At 44.1% G+C, this 22077-nt stretch overlaps 1 protein-coding gene across 1 annotated transcript in view; it reads right to left on the minus strand.

Annotated features, from left to right (window-relative positions):
- Positions 1 to 22077, minus strand: part of LOC141154702 (uncharacterized) — a 75207-nt gene that overhangs the window by 14438 nt on the left and 38692 nt on the right. Inside the window, exons 3-9 of the mRNA XM_073641041.1 lie at positions 12150 to 12222; positions 10998 to 11095; positions 5692 to 5744; positions 4881 to 4991; positions 4286 to 4416; positions 2968 to 3083; positions 1838 to 1943 (exon numbers count right to left, since the gene is read on the minus strand). Coding sequence (XP_073497142.1) covers positions 1838 to 1943; positions 2968 to 3083; positions 4286 to 4416; positions 4881 to 4991; positions 5692 to 5744; positions 10998 to 11095; positions 12150 to 12222 — 688 coding nt within the window. The remainder of the gene's footprint in view (positions 1 to 1837; positions 1944 to 2967; positions 3084 to 4285; positions 4417 to 4880; positions 4992 to 5691; positions 5745 to 10997; positions 11096 to 12149; positions 12223 to 22077) is intronic.

The raw sequence follows: 22077 nt of genomic DNA on the forward strand, positions 1-22077 counted from the left end.
CATACCCGCTTGTTCTGTCATAGGGGTGTTATCCTCACATTCAGTCATGGGTGGCATCACATCAGTCAGGGCTGGCGCCGCCCACGTATTTGAATTTTGTTCCCGGCAAGCGCTATTATTGTGAGGCGCATGTGACTCACCCCCTGGGCCGTGGGGCACTCGGATCCGGGCAATAGGGGAACAATGGGAGTAGTAGTGGCAACCCGGTTCCGTGGCTCAGGGTGGTCAGGCCAGTGGTAGTCCGTTATGTGCTGATGATTATGTCCGACTACGCCACCCGTGGATTGCGGTCATTAGGAACCGCCGCTGCATGCAGACCGCTGGGGCTGATGAGGTGTGCAGCTCGGGTAGTGTGACTCCCCACGGGAAGAGTGCGGCCCCAGGGCAGTGTAGTGGATGTTGGGAGTGATGGTAGTGAGAGTTCCAGTGCTGATAGTGCTGGAGGAGCAAGGAGCACGCAGACAACAGGTTGCAGTCCAGGGTCTTTACTAGAACAGGTAAACTGACTCACAAACAGTCCCAGCTAGGAGGGGACCTGGATGTCTGAGAGCAACGGGGAAATTGGCCCTGGTCAGGGTGAGGGTGTAGGCCTACCGTGCTTTCTGCACTCCTTCTGGCTATCTCCTCGTTATAGGGTAACAGCCCACGTTTCCGAGCTCTCTGTGTATTCTCGCCTGTATGGCCTGCGACGTGGGTTCCTTTCTGCTCCCAGCCTTGTACGGCTTTGCTGGTCCCTTCTGTTGTGGCAGGGCCTCCAGGCTTCTTAGGCCAAGGAATATACAGTCCCCTGCGGACTGGTTCTCTGCTGTGGGATGTGGAATCCTCCCAGTCTCAGACACCAAAGTCTGGTAAATTAAGTCCGTTATCTGCCAAGACAGGCTCACTTCGCCTCTTGTCTCTGGCTTGTGGCTCTCCTCCTGCCACACTTCCTCTTAGGTGCAATACAACTGTCCCTCTCTGCTCTGGGACCTGAATCCTGAGACAGATCGTCCAGCTCTCCCCAACCCTGCCCCCAGTACCAGCTTTTATAGGGGCAGCCAGCTCCCCCTACTGGCCTGAGACAGGAGGCATTGCATGCTAATGTTCCCCTGACTAGAGAACCTCCCCCTTGCTCTCAGACACAGCTTTATTATATTTTGTGGCATCCAGGCCAGGGTGACACACATGCGCAGTATGATACGGCCGGCAGTAAAGCTTTGCAGCGCTGGGAGCCACCGCGTGTGTGCAGTGAGGCTGTTTAGTTCCCAGCTTCACGGCGTGTGCGCTATGACGAGTGGCTCCCCGCGAGTGCGCAGTGAGGCTGTTTAGTTCCCAGCTTCATGGCGCATGCGCTATGAAGAACTGCTCCCCGCACGTGCGCAGTGAAGATGGTAACTAAACAGCCTCACTGCGCACTCGCGGGGAGCCACTCGTCATAGCGCACACGCCGTGAAGCTGGGAACTAAACAGCCTCACTGCATACGCGCGGTGGCTCCCAGCGCTGCAAAGCTTTACTGCCGCCATATCATACTGCGCAAGCGTCCCATAACTTCAGCCCTCGCTGGGGGCAAAATTCAAATACGTAGGAGGCGCCAGCCATGACTGATGTGGCGCCACCCATGACTGAATGTGAGGATCACACCCCTATGACTGAACGAGCAGGTATGATTATATGTATATTAAAATGTTATATACTTATTATATTTTCCATAGTTTTAATGAAAAAAGTGTGTTAGCGAAGCACACTGCATCACTAACAACGCAATTTACATAGTAGCTAGGACATGACTGGTTCCCTTTAAGTGTTCACAGCTTTTCTAAACAAAAAAAAAAATGAAGATTTTGAGAAACTGGTTACCTGAATAAGAACGTCATCTGAATCTTGAAGGTCCCATCTCCTGCCTTCAACGCGGGTGATACTGCAGATCTCACCACCGATTACATCAATTGCCTTAGCTTGTTTCCTAACCGAAAAGCAAACAAATCTCTCAAATACGGTAACTTACTATAAACAGGGTAAAAAGATGAGAAAAATCTAAAAACATATGGAATTATGCAGGATAGAATTCACATTTAATTACAAAATGTAGTTCAGGATTAATACAAGATAAGAAATACAGTTTCTATCAAACTTCAGAGCAGTATTCACAGTTGTGCAGACTTTAGAGATGAAACCTCACAACATCTCACTTTCTCTAAGCAAATCCTATTCACTTATTACGGGATCCTTTGTTGTTCAAGTCATTTTAAAAAGGACAAGAACAGTGCTGCATGAACGCTGTTAAAATGTGATGAAACTGCCAATGCCTCCGGCACAGATGTGAACATTGCATTACTCAACTTTATTTTTGTAGGAGACTGGAATTTCCTACACTGGTCTCAGCACAGAGTAAGCTGGTGTAAAATGACACATATTTTAGGAGTCGTAGGCCACTAAATAAATGTGTCACATCTTTTGCCTGTCAATGTGTTATAAAGTCATTTTAATGGCATCCAAGGAATGGAATAGTTTTGTGCTATAACTGTGTGGAGGAAATTTGTCCCGTCCACTTTTCTAAAAAGTGCCATTAAAGGAAAAAAAAAAAAAAAAAAAAAAAAAAAGGAATGTCTTCCAGAATTCAAGAAAGAGCTAAAAAAACAAAAACAAAATAACACAACATCTTTGTGCAATAGTTTGCATTTAGGCCTTGATTTAACAAACAGTTCAAGACAGAATTCTATTATAAAACTTTATGATGGTTTGCAAAATTTTTGCATATCTGTCAGTTCTGCAAAAATTGTTACTTTTGCCATTGTTATGCTAGTTCTGGCCAACTTTGCCCATTTTTGTGGGATGTGACAGAGTTCTATCAATCACCTACTCAATTCAAGAAATTAAAAAAAATCTCTCTGCAATGCTGAACTCCTAATGCTGAATAATAGTGTTTTTCAGGTACAAACATAATTTAAATAAATCTGCAAACGTAAATATAATATAAATATTTTTACCCATTTTCGGAGGACTCAATTACCAGTTTTCTTTCCTCAATATTAAAACTCAGGTCACCATTACTAACTGTATTTTCTCCTCCTTTAGTTGTGTAGCCAGACCTACCTTGCTGCACCTATTTGTAAAATATGAAATTGACAACATATTTTAGAATTATTTTGGAGATTTACTACAGTACAGGCACTTTCTGTAAACATACACCTTGAACACCTTTAGCAAGTGATTTAGACACTTTGTTTGTCAAGAGGATGTGGCCTAAATGGATAAAGGGCATGAAATACTGGAAAGGTGCATAGTTTAAAGTAACAAAAATCCTTCCACATACAAGTCATTATAAAGGTCTTTATTATCAAAGTTCAACAAGAGTAAAAAGATGACATTATGTTTGTCTCCAAAGGTGGACATCTCCTTATGTGCCTTTTTTTTTTTAATGTATGATTTGGTGGTAAATTTATTTTTTGCAATTGGGTTTTATTACAAATTATGCACGAATCAGCTTTTACAGGCCCTTTGTTTAGCTGCACATTCTACTTGGCTCACATTCCTTGGCTATAAATCAGCAGAGAGGAGCTCAGAAAAAGATAGATAAGGGAGTTACAAACTCTATCATCATTCAGTCTGAGCTTACCGACAGATTCTCTGTTGACTCATTCTGCAGCCAGCAATACACAGTGCAACACAAAGGCTATAGAAGGCAAATGGTGCAAAGTTTTTAATGAAGCCCGATTCCAAAAATTATATTTAACTCTAAATGCAATGCATTGAAGTTATATAATAAAAAAAAATAAATGTTCAAAGAAGGTGGGCAACACTTTTAAATGGTGAAGACCTAGAAGTAGCAGATGTTATTTGCCTACGTAAAGATATTCATGTGAGCACAGGTTATCATATGCAGCAAAGGAAACAAACAAGTGCTTCACATATAAACCCCATTTTTTCATGTTAAGCACAAATGACCATTATTTTGTTCTTTTTCTATGACCAAATGAAAGGGGCATTCCATGTACATCATAAAGTGATAGAGTATCCCTCATATATGCTATCACTTCAAGAAAACAAGAACTACATTGTAGTCACTTAATTGCAGAAGAGAGCTTTTACATTTCCTTTAAGGAGATCTATTCCTGTTTGTGACAAAAAATACACAGAGAAGAGAATAATGTGCTGCTGAGCGGCCCGGACATAACGTTCTACATGCTCAATAGTTATAGAATTGTCATTACTCATATGTAGACTTGTGGCATGATAATAACAATAATCAACTTCATAAAGCTGTATGAGAAGTCATACTACAAATCACACAACAGTATATTTTACAGTTATTCTGTTTTCTTTGCTGTGTGGATAAGAGTTTTCTAGTCCTAACTGCAGCCGCCTCTGCTTCTCGCAATACACTTTCCAAGTCGCTTCATTAAATCCATAGTTGAAATAGTCAGAAAGATCAGCACCTAGAAATAAATAACACAAGGATAGAAATACAGTACAAAACAATCCATCATTCAATTGAACATTTGAAAAACCTTAAAAAGCATGAGCACACCCGTCCGGCAGCAGGCGCACACCCGTCCGGCAGCAGGCGCACACCCGTCCGGCAGCAGGCGCACACCCGTCCGGCAGCAGGCGCACACCCGTCCGTCATCACTGAGGAGCATTACAGGAGTGAGTACAGTCTCACAGTTATCAGTAAAGAAACTGGAGTTTTGGCCTTAATCACAGATCGCTGCCCTATTTGTCCAGTAAAAATGAGGACCACCAGAGACCCCATTTTAGTCAGTGCCGTTTGTTGGGCACCAATGTTTTTCTTTGTGCGGCTTCGGGTTGTGCCGATATTTCCGTATTTCTGGTCCTATAACAAACCAACACAAATAACTACCGCAGATGTGAACGAAGTGAAAAACACCATATGTTATACCTGGTTTTCTCCATGGTTTTTCTTCAAAAGAATCCAGATCCACTTCTAGGACAGGAAGGCCATTAATGCATCCTGGAGCTGAAAAATCTATCCCTTTTGGTGGCAGTTTACCTGTGACGTAAAGGATTATGGTTGAATTCTCTATATAAAGCTCACTTACAATGTAAAAAACAAAACAAAACACAATCTACACGTTTTTTTTTTCTTTGCTTAGTTTAGCAATTGTCCTGTGGATATCACACCTAATCGGCCTAGATCACTATAGAAAAACAGCCAGGAGAGGAAAACAAATTATTGAAAGTTGTTTTTTTTTTTTTTACCAGAAGGTAATAATTATTTTTGAACAACCATTGTTTGTGTAAATGAGCAAAACAATAACTGTGTAATAATAAAAAAAATAATAGTGGATGATGGCCAACGTCTGCTTACTAAACTTTAGTCATCACTCTGAATCTGTTCATTGGGTCATTCTCCTATGCAGATTTTTCTATTCCACTACTACTAAAAATCTTTAAAAGTAACAATACACAAAGCCATATTGGATGCCTCTCCCAAGTACATTTGGATCTAATAGTATTTGGAAAGTGACAATTTTTTATAGTTTAGCATCTTTGCCTTAGGCCATTGGATTTGGAACAAAGTCTTCAAGAGATGATCAAAGTGCACATGAAAAGAAAGTATCCAAAAACTTCTGAAAACAACTGTACATGACCATTTACAGTTTTCATAAATTCCGTTCACAAGAATGAATGGCCATATGAATACATTATATAGAATATGCAATTTATTGAATGGTAGAAGAAACATTTACCAGCTACGCCATAGCTTCTACCCCCTATCGTATTCTGGTTTGCCGTGGGTCCCCTATGGGGAAAAAAAAAATACTAAAAAGATATGCAAAATAATTACAGAACAAGCTGAACATTTTATAAATGTTGATAAATAAATGTTGATATACATTTCAGCCATTTATATTTAATACATGATGACAGATTGCAGCCCTTCAAAGAAGGCAACATTGCTTGTATGGAGAAAGTGACCTCAGTATATCAAGGGGAAAGAAGCAGAAGTATCTGTAAAGTCTCCTTTACATGGGACTACTGACAAATTAATTGACAAGGATCCAATAGTCATCTACAGGAGAACAAGAATGGCAGTGGAGTAAGGCTATGTGCCCATGATGCAGAAATGCTCCGGATTTTTTCCTGAGCGTTTCTGCATCTCCCTGGCAGAAAAAAACGCTTGAGGATTGTACATGCGGATTGTACATGCGGATTGTACAGGCGTTTTTCTTGCCAGGGACAAGCAGATGTGAAGCGTTTTTCACATGCATTTCCGCATGCGGATTGACAAGCGCTTTCCAAGCGATTTTAGCATCACTTGGAAAGTGCTTGACAACTTGGTCACACTATATAAATCCATGAAAACGGCATGGATTTATATAGTGTGACCTTAAAGAATGGTAAAAAAAAAATAAAAAAATAAATCTATACTTACCTTCCGATGGCCCCCGGTGTCTTTATTCGATGCATCTCGACTTGCCGGCAGCTCGCGGTAGACTAAAGGACCTGCTGACGTCAGCGGTCGTGTGACCCGTCACATGACTATGACGTCAGCGCAGGTCCTTGAGTCCACCACGAGCTGCCAGCAGGCGAAGACAAAGACACCGGGGGCCATCAGAAGGTAAGTAGAATATTTATTTTTTATTTTATTCTTTTTTTTACAGGTTCTATGGTACTCGGGTCTGGAGGAGAGTCTCCTCTTCTCCACACCCGGGTACCATCCGCACATTGAAACGCATGGATTCCGCATGCACAAATGCAGTGATGTGGATTCCATGCGTTCCAATGCAAGTCAATGGCGGCAAAAACGAAGCACTTCCGCAAAATAATTGGTAGTGCTGCGTTTTTTTCCGCAATGATAATCCGCAGCGGAAATTTCTGCAGCATGTGCACAGCACTTGCAAATTATCATTGGGGAACATGGCAGGCCTTCTACCATGCGTTTTTTAAGCATTTCTGCAGCGTTATTGCCGCTGCGGAAATGCTTAAAAAACGCATCGTGGGCATACAGCCTTAGGCTGGATTCACACCTACATTCAGGAGTTTAATTTGTTTGTTTTAGAAAAAAAAAAAAAAACTGAATTCCTTACAGTCCTCCCAAAAAGAGTGAAATGTGGTAACAGGCATTGCCAACAAGAAAACTTATTTGAAATGCAAACACCTCTTAAAGAGAATCTTTCACCAGGTTTCTGCTACCTCATCTGAAAGCAGCATAATGTAGGCAAAGAGACCCTGAATCTAAGGATGTATCACTTAGATTACTGGGCGCAGCTATTCTGACACAGAGCTTTTAGATTTAGAATGAAGCAGAGCTGAGTAATTAACCCCGCCCACACCATGCTCTGTATGTACCTAGTCTATTAACAGAGAGCTGCTTATCACAGGAGGGGGCAAAGCTGCGAGCAATGATACTGTCCTAGTGATAAAACCTTCTTTGTAAGTGAAAGTGAAGAAGAGAATGAAAAGAAATTATTTGATCCTTTTTGCGTCTTTCTAGACAATGAAATAAGAATCTATTTTTAAAAATGGAAGCTTTCAATTCTGAGATGAAGACGTCCTAGGGGCTTTTAAGGCCGTAGAGTGCCCTTTAGACTAATTTTTATTCCTTCAAATGTGAGACATTAGGGCATGCTTTCTCACTTGTATTATGTGTACAAGTTAAGCAGGATATACTGCAATGTATCTCACTACCAGCATATGTAGCACCCTGAGGACTCGGCTGCTACAGGGGTATTGCACCTCGAACCAGAGGTGTGATATTCCACTCCCGGGTAAGGATGGAGTGTGGACCGGGGCTCAGTAGCTGCATGCACCACACACACCCCATTTCCGAGGAACAGACCAACGGTGCTCCCACTAGACAGAGTGCAGGCACGACAGCTTCTGTTCCTGGCTGGAGTGGGGAGGGGGAGGAAAACCCAGTGGTGTAGGAGCAGATAGGGGTGGGTTTCTGGGCATAGGTAGGAGCCGATTGGTTGCTAGTCACCTGGGCTCACACATAGAGGGAGGTATATAAGGTGGGCACCATCTTAGATCAGTGTTCAGTTCAGAGAGGAGCTCAGCCAGAGAGGGCTGACAGGGAGCTGTGGCTCAGTCTGGGCCCAGCTCCAGAGCCAGGCCTGGAGAAGAGGCCTGAGACAGCAGAGAGGGAGAGAAGAGAAGGAACAGCAAGGAGAGTAAGAAAGGAACTGAAACAGAGGAGAAAGGAGGCGAGGAACACAGAGAAAGGCCCAGAGACACGAAGGCAGAAGGAACCCCATATTCCCAGAGGAGATACTGGGTGAAGGGTTGGCAGAATAGGGTACCGGAACCCAAATTGGTGGAGGCGACTAATCCTCAGCCAAAACCGGAGGTTGTCACCACATCTTGGTGCGACCCCTCACTACATCCACCAGAAAGGCATACCGCATAGGGTCAGGGAAACCGGAGAGAGGTTTCACCAACAGAAGGCCCGAGGAAGCTGGACAAAGGTGGGTCACTGGTGAGGACGGCCAGTAGAAAGGAAGAGAGGGGAGCTCTGAACCGCACTCTGGAATTGCCTGGGAGTTGACAGAGTCCCTCACCTGGTGGACGCAGCACGGCTCGGGCGGTCACTGCTGGCCGAAGTGATCTGAACAACAACAGTGAGTAAAGCTTTGGAAACTGCACCACAAGTCTCTGTGTTTCATCGCCGCACCAGCACCATCAGTACTGGGACACTCGCACCATCACTCCCATCATTATCCACACTAGCTGCCCTGAGGCAATACTCCTCCCGTGGGGAGTCATCCCATACTCAGCTGCACAAACAACATCAGCCTCAGCGGTCTGCAGTGCAGCGGCGGTCCCCACTGACCGCAATCCACGGGTGGCGTAGTCGGACACTTATTACCATACAAATAGACTGCCACTGGTTTGACCACCCTGGGCACGGACCGGGTCACCGCCACGGAGAACTACAACCCCCAGCGATCCGGCTCCGGGTATTCCCCCTGCACAGCAGCAGCAGCACAGGCCCAGGGGGCGCGTCACATACATCGTGTGTAGTACAGTACATTCGTGGAGACTGACACAAATTTTGGTTTTTACAATGTTTACTGCTTCAGTATTTAAAAAAAAAAGTCATATGTTTCTATGGTTATTGAAGTTAAATGATCAGCATTGCATATATGTTTTTAAACTTTTATTGCCAAATACATCAAGTTTATGCAAAATCTCAGTTTTTACAGTGTTGTCCCTTATTTTTAAAGGCTCTCACTGGTAGCTGGATATCAGCTTCTGGACCAAATCCTGACTGATGGCACCCCATTCAATTTCTGTAGTTTAGTTTATTCACCCATTTTTGAGGATTGTCTACAGGTTTTCCATGGGATTGAGATTTGGGCGCCTTCCTGGCCATGGACCCAAACTTTCAATGTTTTGTTCACCAAGCCACTTTTATCATCACCTTTGCCTTGTGATATGGTTCTCTATCATGCTGGAAAAATCATTGCTCAGAGTCATCACCAAATTGCTACTGGATCTTTGGGAGATGTTTAGATCCCATTCTTTACTTATCGATTGCTCGTAGGCAAAATGGTTAGTGAGCACACTCGTTTGTGTGAAAAGCAACTGTTACACATGAATGGTCTTAGGATTTTTTACTGTTGGCATAGCACAGGACTCCTGGTAGCGCTCACCTTTTCTTCTCCAGATGTCCCAAACAGTCTGGAGGAGGCTTCATCAGAGAAAATGACTGTGGGAAGTACATGGATTAGACTTCAGGGGACTGGGGTATAGGCATTTTCCCTTACAAAGCCAATTTTAGACTGTTTGGGACATCTGGAAAAAGAATTGTCCATAGAAGAAAAGGTGAGCTCTACCAGGAGTCCTGTGTCATGCTAACAGCAAAGCATCCTGAGACCATTCATGTTTGGGGTGGCTTTCCATCCATGGTAGTGGTCTCACTCACAAATTTTGCCTTAGAAAACTGCCATGAATAAAAATTTTTTTATCTCAACATCCTCCAAGAGCAACTTCTCCCAACCATCCAGGAGCAATTTGGTGATATACATTGTTTTCTCCACCATGACACAAGGCAAAATGATAACTGAATGGCTCAGTGAATAAAACATTGAAGTTTTGGGTCAATGGCCAGGAAACTCCCCAGGTCTCAATCCCATTACAAACCTGTGGTCAATTCTCAATCAGTGGATGGACAAACAGAACACAGGAATTGTGATAAACCCCAAGCACCGATTAGACAAGAATGAGTAGCCATAAGATGGATTTGGCCCAGAAGTTGACATCCAGCTGTCAAGAAGAACAGATCGTATTTACAGTGCTATCCCTTATTTCTCAAGATTTCTGAGTCTTTTCATAAACTTGATGTTTGTCATAAAAGTATCAAAAATCTCATGAAAAGCTCATAACTGTACTTCAGTAATGATAGAAACATTGACTAAAAGACCTAAAAATAGTGAAGCAGGAATCTTCGTGAAAACCAAAATTTGTGCCAATCTCAAAACATTTTGACACAACAGTAAGTTGCCCATAGTATGCAAAAAATAAAAAGTTCATAAGCACAGCAGAGGTCAATGGGACACTCTTGCCTGTGTCGGGAGGCCTATGGATACGTTTGGTGAATACGCCGGGAGCTTTTCCAGGCGATGAAACAGTACATCTGAATGCAACATGGCTAAAGTCTGACGGCTAGAATTGAGCAAAACAATTTCCAGGACCCTGGTCCAGCAACCAAATGGGTTCACAGCATTATGAACTTCCTACTACCATCCTGGGTGCCTCTTCTTCTTAGTAGGCCTCTTGATGGCATGACACAGCCATCACATGGTGTGGAAGGCCTACTAATCAAAAGAGGCACCCAGGATGGCGGCAGCTAGTAGGAATGTGGCTGCTGGACCAGAGTCCTGAGAATTGTTTTGCTGAACTTTAATGCTAATAAAAAAGGATCTTTTGCAGCAACTGTTCACATATCATGGTGTCATCCATGCAGCAAAAATAATCACGTAATTATTATTGTAATGGAAAAAAAGGTCTCTACACTCTGACCTACTAGAAAACATAAGTACAAACATACAGGGAGGATGGAGCTCCTGTTCTTATGTCGCCAATCGTAACCCTGACATCATCACTATCCGTGTCGCTGTCATCTTCATCCGTACAGATCTGTGAGATCTAAATTAAAATGTAACATGAGAAGAGAAAACATGTCTTTTTGTGTTTCTAACTTTGTCAGGCATTCACTATGTACAATAGCACCTCTCAATCAAATAAAGGAGTGGTATGCTTACATAATTTGCTTTTACAAGCCAGGTAGCCTGTTACTATGATGATTTGGGCAGATTAGATCAATTATTTAGATTTTTAAAAGATAGTGGACAAATCTCCCCAGCGAATTGACAATGTAAAAGTTTCCATGTACAGAATCAGACGACCGTGTTCTATCCATGCTTTTCATGACTAGAAAGCATACCATTTATATTCAATGGTTTTGTTCAGATGCTCTTTTTCTCAGACTGATTAAATAAATTAAAGACAAAATCCAGTTTTAAATGTAATTTGCAGCTCTAAATCATCCATTTAAGCGACTGGGTCTATGACAAACAGACAGCACTAGGATGCCAAATGTGTCTCATCTGAATACTGTGGGGTTTGTTTGTTTTTACTGGTTAATGAACGGCAGAAGATTGAAAATTAAATGTTTGTTGTTTTTGGTTTTTTTTATTTTGAATATTTGGCAGTTTGTGCTTCTCTTTCAGAGATCCAGACAGATCATTAGAACTAGAGCAGGTTCACACCTGTGTATATTCTCACATCCTATAGAATAGAGACGATTAGAGCGCGATCCGATTCTCTAGGAAGAGAAGACGGGGGAAAAAAAAAAGGTTCTCAATCTTCTCCATTCTGTAAGTCTGAAATTTGTCCGATGTTTTCCCCGGACTCATTGACTTGCATAGCCAAGTAAGATCCGAATATAGGATCAAGCTTGGCTCAGTCTGAGGAGAGAGGAAGAAAAAAAAAAAAAAAAAAATTTATATTATATATATATATATATATATATATATATATATATATATATATATATATATATATATATATATATATATATATATATATACATACATACACATGTACACGGCCCCATCGAATAACATTAGTCTGAGTGCGATCAGATGTTTTGTCGGGTCGCTCTTGGACCAAAAATACAGTCATGTGCAAAAGCCCTTACCTGCAGTAAATCCTCTTTGGTCTCCATGCTCCCACTAGAGATGTCTTGTAATGTATCACATAACTTGGTATTGCTACAGATACAAAAATCAAAATAATTATGAGAATTAGGTTTGAAGTTCTAGAATCCAGAAATAAACAAAATCTCAGTAGTTAGACAAGCATAAATGGCATGCTACATTGAGCAGGTATAAGAGCAAAGAGGCTCTAGATTAAAAACAAAGCGAGTTCATTTAGAACAGTGAATATTGGTTTTTATGCTTTAGTTTTTTTTCCCTCCCTTTCTTCCAAAAGTCATCACTTTTTCATTTTACCATCAATATAGTCCTATAAGAACTTGCTTTTTTGCAAGAGGAGTTGTACTTCTGAAAGACACCATTCATTTTACCATGCAATGCACTTAGAAACAAATGAAGTATGGGGAAAAATCTAAGTGCAGTGAAATAAATTGCATTTCTGCCATTTTTTTGGTGATTTAGTTTTACAATGGTTTATGTGGATTAAAAACTACCAGTCTCTTCTGGTCAGTATAATTATGGAGATCCCAAATGTGTATACAATTTTTTTTTATATCTATATATTTGTTGCCATTTTCTGGAGACATGTAACCAATTCCTCTAGAGTTGGGGCTGCGTTAAAGCTTACAGTTAGGTCCATATATATTTGGACAGAGACAACATTTTTCTAATTTTGGTTCTAGACATTACCACAATGAATTTTAAACAAAACAATTCAGATGCAGTTGAAGTTCAGACTTTCAGCTTTCATTTGAGGGTATCCACATTAAAATTGGATGAAGGGTTTAGGAGTTTCAGCTCCTTAACATGTGCCACCCTGTTTTTAAAGGGACCAAAAGTAATTGGACAATTGAGTCCAAGGCTATTTCATGGACAGGTGTGGGCAATCCCTTCGTTATGTCATTCTCAATTAAGCAGATAAAAGGCCTGGAGTTGATTTGAGGTGTGGTGGTTGCATTTGGAAGGTTTTGCTGTGAAGTAAACATGCAGTCAAAGGAGTTCTCCATGCAGGTGAAACAAGCCATCCTTAAGCTGCAACAGAAAAAAACCCATCCGAGAAATTGCTACAATATTAATAGTGGCAAAATCTACAGTTTGGTACATCCTGGGAAAGAAAGAAAGCACTGGTGAACTCATCAATGCAAAAAGACCTGGGTGCCCACGGAAGACAACAGTGATGGATGATCGGAGAATAATTCCATGGTGAAGAGAAACCCCTTCACAACAGCCAACCTAGTGAACAACACTCTCCAGGAGGTAGGCGTATCAATATCCAAATCTACCATAAAGAGAAGACTGCATGAAAGTAAATACAGAGGGTTCACTGCACGGTGCAAGCAACTCATAAGCATCAAGAATAAAAAGGCTAGACTGGACTATGCTAAAAAACATCTAAAAAAGCCAGCACAGTTCTGGAAGAACATTCTTTGGACAGATGAAACCAAAATCAACCTCTACCGGAATGATGGAAAGAGAAAAGTATGGCGAAGGCGTGGTACAGCTCATGATCCAAAGCTTACCACATCATCTTTAAAACACGGCGGAGGCAGTGTGATGGCTTGGGCATGCATGGCTGCCAGTGCCACTGGGTCACTAGTGTTTATTGATGATGTGACACAGGACAGAAGCAGCTGAATGAATTCTGATGTATTCAGAGCCATACTGTGTGCTCAGATCCAGCCAAATGCAGCCAAACTGATTGGTCGTCGTTTCATACTACAGATGGACAATGACCCAAAACATAAAGCCAAAGCAACCCAGGAGTTTATTAAACCAAAGAAGTGGAATATTCTTGAATGGCCAAGTCAGTCACCTGATCTCAACCCAATTGATCATGCATTTCACTTGTTAAAGACTAAACTCCAGACAGAAAGGCCCACAAACAAACAGCAACTGAAAACCACCGCAGTGAAGGCCTGGCAGAGCATCAAAAAGGAGGAAACACAGCGTCTGGTGATGTCCATGAGTTCAAGACTTCAGGCAGTCATTGCCAACAAAGGGTTTTCAACCAAGTACTAGAAATGAACATTTTATTTACAATTATTTAATCTGTCCAATTACTTTTGATCCCTTTAAAAACAGGGTGGCACATGTTAAGGAGCTGAAACTCCTAAACCCTTCATCCAATTTTAATGTGGATACCCTCAAATGAAAGCTGAAAGTCTGAACTTCAACTGCATCTGAATTGTTTTGTTTAAAATTCATTGTGGTAATGTCTAGAACCAAAATTAGAAAAATGTTGTCTCTGTCCAAATATATATGGACCTAACTGTATTTATTTATTTATTTAAAGCGAGCTGTAGATGTTTTTTTTTCTTAGCATTTTGGGGCGCTTGTAACATTTTCATTGACGTTTATTCCATTTTTTTGTGACGCAAGATGACCGACAGAAAAATTACAATCTAGGTGTTTTGATTTTTTTCCCCTTTTTATAGTGTTTATCCTATAGGATAACTCATTTTTTATTTTAATACATCAGAATTATGTATGTGGCAAGACCATATGTGTTTATGTCTTTCATTTATGTTTAGATTAGAAAACGATTGCAGCAAGGATGACTCAAACATTCACATTTTAAAAAAATAAATAAAAAAGTTTCTAATTAAAATTTACAAGTTCTTTCCCCATTAACCATTTCATTCTATAGCTGGACACAAAATGATCAATGTAACATCAGGATTATGAAGCTATTCTTACATTGATCTTCAAAGATCACACCAGCCTCATCAGGTTATACTATTTAATATTGTATTTTTTATTTGTTATATCTGGTGACTAGTGTTGAGCATTCCGATACTGAAATATCGGGTATCCGCCGATATTCGCGGTATCGGAATTCCGATACTTTTGCAATATCGTATACCGGAATCGGAAGTTCCCATAATGCAATGAGCCATTTTCATTTTATTCAGCCTATGAGGATCCTAAGAAGTGTGGGCACATCCTGTTAGGCATGTAGGCATCTTAACTAATGGCATGGCTGTGATTGGCTGCTGAAATGATGTCATGATGCACTATAAAAGCCGCCGCCGCCATTTTGAGCTCACTCTGCTGTGAATTCAGTTAGGGATAGGATGCTGTTGTTCTGAGGGACAGTTTTAGCTACCTATTTGGTCTATTCTGCTTTACCCAAGCTACTTTATAAATCGCTGTGCCTTGCAGCGCTAGTGCACAGTTCTCTGTGCTGTTCACCGCTTTCTGCAAGGTCTCTGTGTGTGAGTGCAGCTCACGCTGTAGTGTGTGCTTCAACCACGTCTGGTTGTAGTGCACTCAGTGTGTGTCACTGCCTCATACATTGTCCTTTTTTGCCAATTCATAATTGTTCCTGATTTCTCCTATTAGTGTGGTGGTTCCATCCGTATTCAGCTAAATTGGTTCCAAACACACTATATAGGAGTAGTTAGAGGAGCCTTTCTGCAGCATTGGGCCCTGCAGCCCCAGCCAGATTAGTATTAGCCTATTTTTTGCAGCCTCATCTATTGCATTGTAGGTTACCTTCCTACATTGTAATAGCTACAAAAAGTTTGTGATACTATCGTTATTACATCTTTAGGCACATCCAGTGTCTTTTTGTGACAAAAAAAAACTAAATAAAGTTCACCAAACACTCCACTTTACAGTTGTGTAGGCCACATTAGCTCATATTAAAGTCTAGTCCACACTTTATAAAATTAGTGTTTCTTATACCTGTTAGCAGCTGTTCAGGAATAAGCACACTAAGCCCTTAGTACTTTTCTGCCTATCTTTATCAGTCTACCAAGATGAAGAAGGCAGGGAGTAAGGCATGTGGTCGTGGGCGTGGGCGTGGAGTTTCTGCAGGGAGAGGACGTGAGGATTCTGTGCCTGCAGGGAGAGGACGTGGGGATTCTGTGCCTGCTGCGGGCACCAGTGACTCAGCATCCCCCAGTTTTACCAGGGAACAGTCCTTTATGCGCAGCTTTGTAGGAGCTAGCCGTACCCCACTGCTGCGGGAGGACCAAATTGAAGCCGTTGTCGGATGGATGGCAGCTAACGCATCGACTTCAATTAGTTCCAGATCCTCTCAGGTCCTGAGCACTGAAGAGCACCCATCTGTCTCTTCACCACCTGCCAAATTGCCCAGGCAGTCAGAGAGCCCTGGAGAGGAGCCATCTCTACTTCTGTTCTCTGAATCTCTTGGCTTGGAAAGAGGGGGCCAGCCAAGCAGAATTTGAGAATTTGAAGAAGAGGTAGTATGCAGTGATGCGCAACCGTTTTGTCTCTCTGAATCTGAAGAGGCGGGTGGGCCAGTGCCTATGGTCAGCAGCACACCTCAGTACGCATCTGATGATGAGACTCAGGTGCCACTTTCTGGTGCGTACTGTGCTGTCGAGACTACCCAGGAGAAGCAGTTGTTTGAAGAGGGTGGTGTAGATGATGAGGTCCTTGACCCATCATGGCGTGAGGGACAGGAAGGTGGTGGGAGCAGCTCTGAGGAAGAGATTCCCCGAACAGCCCAAAAAGGAGGGAGAGGGAGGGGGCAGACTTGGTTGCCTGTAGCCTCCACTTCGGCACCCATTAGGAGCATGGCTCTTCCAAAATCCAAAGCGGACGCTCCCAAGACTTGCAGTGCCTGGTTCTTTTTTGACACAGTTGCAGATGACATTTGCTTTGTCAAATGCAAGCTGTGTAATCAGAAGGTGAAAAGAGGGAAAAGTGTCAGCAACCTCAATACCACAAATATGTGGAAACATGTGCGGACCAAGCACGTGGTGGAGTTACAAAAACACACTGAAGACGTGGGCCAACCTACAGCGCCACCTACCACCTCTTCAGCTCATGTTGTAGCCTCTTCCTCCAGCTCACACACAGCTGGTTCGGCTTCCTCACAGGATCGCCATGGAAGAATCTCTGGCACTGTTGTACAGAGACACAGTGTAATTCCACCCACAGCACCACTTTCCCAGTCATCCTCACACTCCCAGGCCAGTCTACAGCCATCGTTAGCACAGGCATGGGAGAAAAGGCGCCCATACTCGGCAAACCACCCCCGAGCACAGGCTCTGAATGCTGGCATTGCTAAACTACTGGCCCTTGAAATGCTATCATTCAGGCTGGTGGAGACTGACACATTCCGTAACTTTATGGCATTGGCAGTCCCACAATACAACGTGCCCAGCCGATTTTATTTCAGCAGGCAAGCCGTCCCTGCCTTGCAACATCATGTGGAGGGAAAAATTAAACATGCGCTACAAATCGCCGTCAGTAGCAAGGTCCACCTGACCACCGATGCGTGGACCAGTAAGCATGGACAGGGACGATACCTTTCCCTCACTGCCCATTGGGTAAATGTTGTGGAGCCGGGTACAGATCTTGAGAGTGGCGCTGTACGTGTTCTGCCAACTCCAAGGATTGCAGGAATCCAGTCTGTGCACATTGACTCCTCCTCATACTCCAGTTCCTCTGAATCAGCGCTGCAGGAGCCGTCACGGTCTACCTCCCCATCGACCCGTGAACGGTTACCCGTTATGGTGACCAATATGAGCACAGCCGTGGCCAAACGTCAACAGGCGTATTAAAATTAATTTCTTTGGGGAATCGAAGCCACACAGCGCAGGAGCTCTGGAATGCCATCAAGCAGCAGAGCGACGTGTGGTTTGTGCCAGCGAATCTCCAGCCAGGCATGGTAGTGTGTGACAATGGCCGAAATCTGGTGGCAGCTCTGGGCCTAGGCAACCTCACTCACATCCCATGTCTGGCACATGTGCTCAACTTGGTCGTGCAGAGTTTTTTGAGGGACTATCCGGATCTTGATGCACTGCTTCACAAGGTCCGCATAGAGTGCGCTCACTTGCGGCGTTCCAGCAATGCAAGATCACGCATTGCAGCTCTGCAGCGCCGATTACGTCTTCCCGAACATCGCATCATATGTGACCTACCCACCAGGTGGAATTCAACGTTACATATGTTGGAGAGGTTGTGTGAGCAGCAGGCAGCAGTAATGGAGTACCAGCTGCAGCAGGCGCAAAGAAGTCGCAGTGCGCGCCGTTCACACTTCACCACCACTGAGTGGGCCTCTATGAAGGACATTTGCCACGTTTTGCGTGCCTTCGATTATTCCACGCGGATGGCGAGTGCAGATGATGCACTAGTCAGCATGACTATCCCCCTTATCTACCTGCTTGAAAAAACACTGCAAGCACTAAAGGACGAGGTTTTGGAAGAGGTGGAGGATGAGGAGTCACAAATGCCATCTGCTTCTCTACAGTCTGCGCAACGTGGTTCCTCACAAAGGCCTAGGCAGGGGACACTTTGTGAGGAGGATGAGGAGGAGTCAATGGATGAGGAAGACATCTGTCCAGAGGAGGGAGGTACACAATGCTCTAGTAGTCAGTATCTAGAGCGAGGGTGGGGTGATGCAGAGCAGGCAGAGATCACGCCTCAAGCAGGGGACAGCGTTTCTTGGCCAGTTGGCAGTCTGCAGCACATGGTTGATTTCATGCTGCAGTGCCTGAGAAACGACCGCCGCAACGCCCACATTCTCAACACGGCTGATTATTGGGTGTCCACCCTCCTAGATCCTCGCTACCGGGACAACTTACAAAGCCTTATAACACCGTTGAACCGGGAGCGTAAAATGCGGGAGTACCAAGACGCACTGGTGCATTCCATCATGTTCTCCATTCCAACCGAGAGCAGTGCTGCTAGTGCTTTACAAAGCAGCTCAGTGCGTCGAGGCAGTGGAGGAAGCTCTGCACAAAGAGGGAGCAGAAGCAGCGCCTCAGCACAAGGCAAGACCAGTATGGCCGAAATGTGGCAAAGTTTTGTGTCCCCGCCGCCACAAATGTCTACACCATCACAGACGGCTCCAGTCAGCAGGAGGCAACGTTTCCGTCAGATGGTGACAGACTACATGTCTTGCCCTCTTAGTGTACTCCCAGACGGCTCTTCTCCCTTCAAGTTTTGGGTCTGTAAGCTAGATACATGGCCAGAGCTAAGTCCGTATGCATTGGAGGTGCTAGCTTGCCCTGCTGCTAGTGTATTATCGGAACGCGTCTTTAGTGCCGCAGGTGGTATACTAACAGACCGTCGCATGCGACTATCCTCCGATAACGTTGACCGGCTTACTTTTCTCAAAATAAACAAGGCCTGGATCTCTCATGAATTTACCAGTCCTCTTCCAGAATAAATAATTGTTGCCAAAAGTATCCAGGTCTCCTGTTCTGTTCATGTTTCTACCACCTGAACTGTAATCCCTGAGCTCCAACACCGCCAGTTGGCGCTCGGAAGTGCCGTCTGCACAGTCAACACTTGCTGCCATGTTATTGGGGTTCAGTAACGTCAGCTGTTCCCCTGCTGTGCGGACGGCAATTTCTCCTGCTCTGTCCACATCCACTGTACTACTGATTTAAAACCTCCTCCAAATACACCTCTGGCTCCTCTGTTTTCAGTATTATCCCTGAGCTCCAACATCGCCAGTTGGCGCTCGGAAGTGCCATCTGCACAGTCAACACTTGCTGCCATGTTATTGGGGTTCAGTAACGTCAGCTGTTCCCCTGCTGTGCGAACGGCAATTTCTCCTGCTCTGTCCACATTCTCACTACTACAGATTTTAAAGTTTCTCCAATTACACCTCTGGCTCCTCTGTTTTCAGTATTATCCCTGAGCTCCAACACCGCCAGTTGGCGCTCGGAAGTGCCGTCTGCACAGTCAACACTTGCTGCCGTGTCATTGGGGTTCGGTAACGTCAGCTGTTCCCCTGCTGTGCGGACGGCAAATTCTCCTGCTTTGTCCACATCCACTGTACTACTGATTTAAAACTTGCTCCAATTACACCTCTGGCTCCACTCTGTTTTTAGTATTTACCCTGGGTTCCTGCACCGCCAGCTGGTTCTCGGTAGTTCCATTTGCTCTTGTACCTTCTACTACCCATTCGGGTTCCAGTACCGTCAGCTGGTTCTCGGCAGTGACTTTGGCACGGGTACTCCCTCCTGCCCAGCCTGGTTCCAGCACGCCAGCTGTTTCCGGGTAGTGTCAACGTCACTTTGCCTCCAATGCGTTGTCCTGTCGTGTTGCGGTCGGGTTAGCCGACTCTATGGTGCCTGCAGTTTAGGTGACTCCTATGTGGGCTGCGGAATCTGGCAATGAAGGCTGGTTCCATAGTGCCAATAGGACAAGCACCCCCTGTAGGACTGTTGGTTTTGGTAACTGTGGCCGGCTCGCGGCCTTGAACTTTTTTTTACATGGGTACCTTCTGCTACCCATCCGGGTTCCAGTACCGTCAGCTGTTTCTCGGCAGTGCCTTTGGATTAGGTGCCTCCTTCTCGGTATCCAAGTTCCACCAACGTCTGCTGGTCCTTGGTAGTGCTTTCTGGCACAGGTACCTCCTGCTTAGTAACCGAGTTCCAGTACCGTCAGCTGGTCTTCGGCAGTTCCATTGGCTCTTGTACCTTCTGCTACCCATCCGGGTTCCAGTACCGTCAGCTAGTTCTCGGTAGTTCCTCAGCTTTCTTGTACCGTCTGCTACATTTCCAAGTTCAAGCTTTTTGAAATGGTTCTTGGTAATCACTCTGGATCTCCCTGACGAGGACCCTGAAGACCAACCCTAAGAAGACGAGGACCTTGAAGACAACGACCCTGAAGACGAGGACCCTGTAGACCACCCCGAAGACGAGGACCCTGAAGACCACCCCGAAGAAGACGAGGACCCCGAAGACGAGGACCCAGAAGAAGACGAGGACCCCGAAGAAGACGAGGACCCCGAAGAAGACGAGGACCCCCGAAGACGAGGACCCCCGAAGACGAGGACCCTGAAGACCAACCCTAAGAAGACGAGGACCTTGAAGACAACGACCCTGAAGACGAGGACCCTGTAGACCACCCCGAAGACGAGGACCCTGAAGACCACCCCGAAGAAGACGAGGACCCCGAAGACGAGGACCCAGAAGAAGACGAGGACCCCGAAGAAGACGAGGACCCCGAAGAAGACGAGGACCCCCGAAGACGAGGACCCCCGAAGACGAGGACCCTGAAGACCACCCCGAAGAAGACCAAGAAGATGACCCTGAAGAAGTTGACCAAGAGGACAAAGAAGAGAAGACAAGCACCAAGATACAGAAGAACAAGAGACAGAAAACCAAGAAGCAGAAATACAAGAAGCTGCAGAACAAAAAGCGGAAGAACATTAAGCATAAGACTAAAAATCAGAGCAAAAGATAATATCTAAATTATAAGCAGAAGATGACTAAGCAGTGTATGGGGGTGAGTCCGTTCCTCCTCGTGGTGCCCCTGGAAAAGACCTGCTGCTGCAGGCCAAACTGAACGCGGACAAATCCTGTTGTAAATCTTTTGTGACGGGCAGAATGAAAGGTGTAATGCCCAACCTTTTATAGATAACAACTACAGGAATGCAAATAAGAATATGATGAAGAAGAAGATGAAGAAGTAGAATATGAAGAATGTAAAAAAAAAGAATAATACGAAGAAGGTGAAGAAGAAGAAGATGAAGAAGGTGAAGAAGGTGAAGAAGAAGAGGATGAAAAAGATGCTGAGGATGATGAAGGAGAAAGTGTGGGAGAAGTAAAAAAGAAGGTGAAGAGCATGGAAGTAGTGAAACAAATATCTGACAAAATATAAAAATACTTAACATAGTCAATATTTCCGTAACTCAGAACGTCTTAAAAAAAATATTAATTCCTGCTATTCCATTTGATTGGGCTAAACCTCTATGCCTTTATTGTCTCCCCCACCTCCCCCAATATATTCTACATTATTCTTAGTTGTTTTCCTTCATGTAGAATTAACCTACAAGGAAAGAAAGGGTTTATTTTCATTCTGATATTTCTGTCCCATTGACTTGCATTGGTTTCCGGTATCGGAATCGGCGATATCCGATACTTTTTCGGCATCGGTCCGATCCGATATTTCCCGATATCGGAAGGTATCGCTCAACAC

This window comes from Phyllobates terribilis, unplaced genomic scaffold (genome assembly GCF_046119375.1).
Source record: "Phyllobates terribilis strain yellow unplaced genomic scaffold, ASM4611937v1 Scaffold_7__3_contigs__length_470593459, whole genome shotgun sequence".
Lineage (NCBI taxonomy): Eukaryota > Metazoa > Chordata > Amphibia > Anura > Dendrobatidae > Phyllobates > Phyllobates terribilis.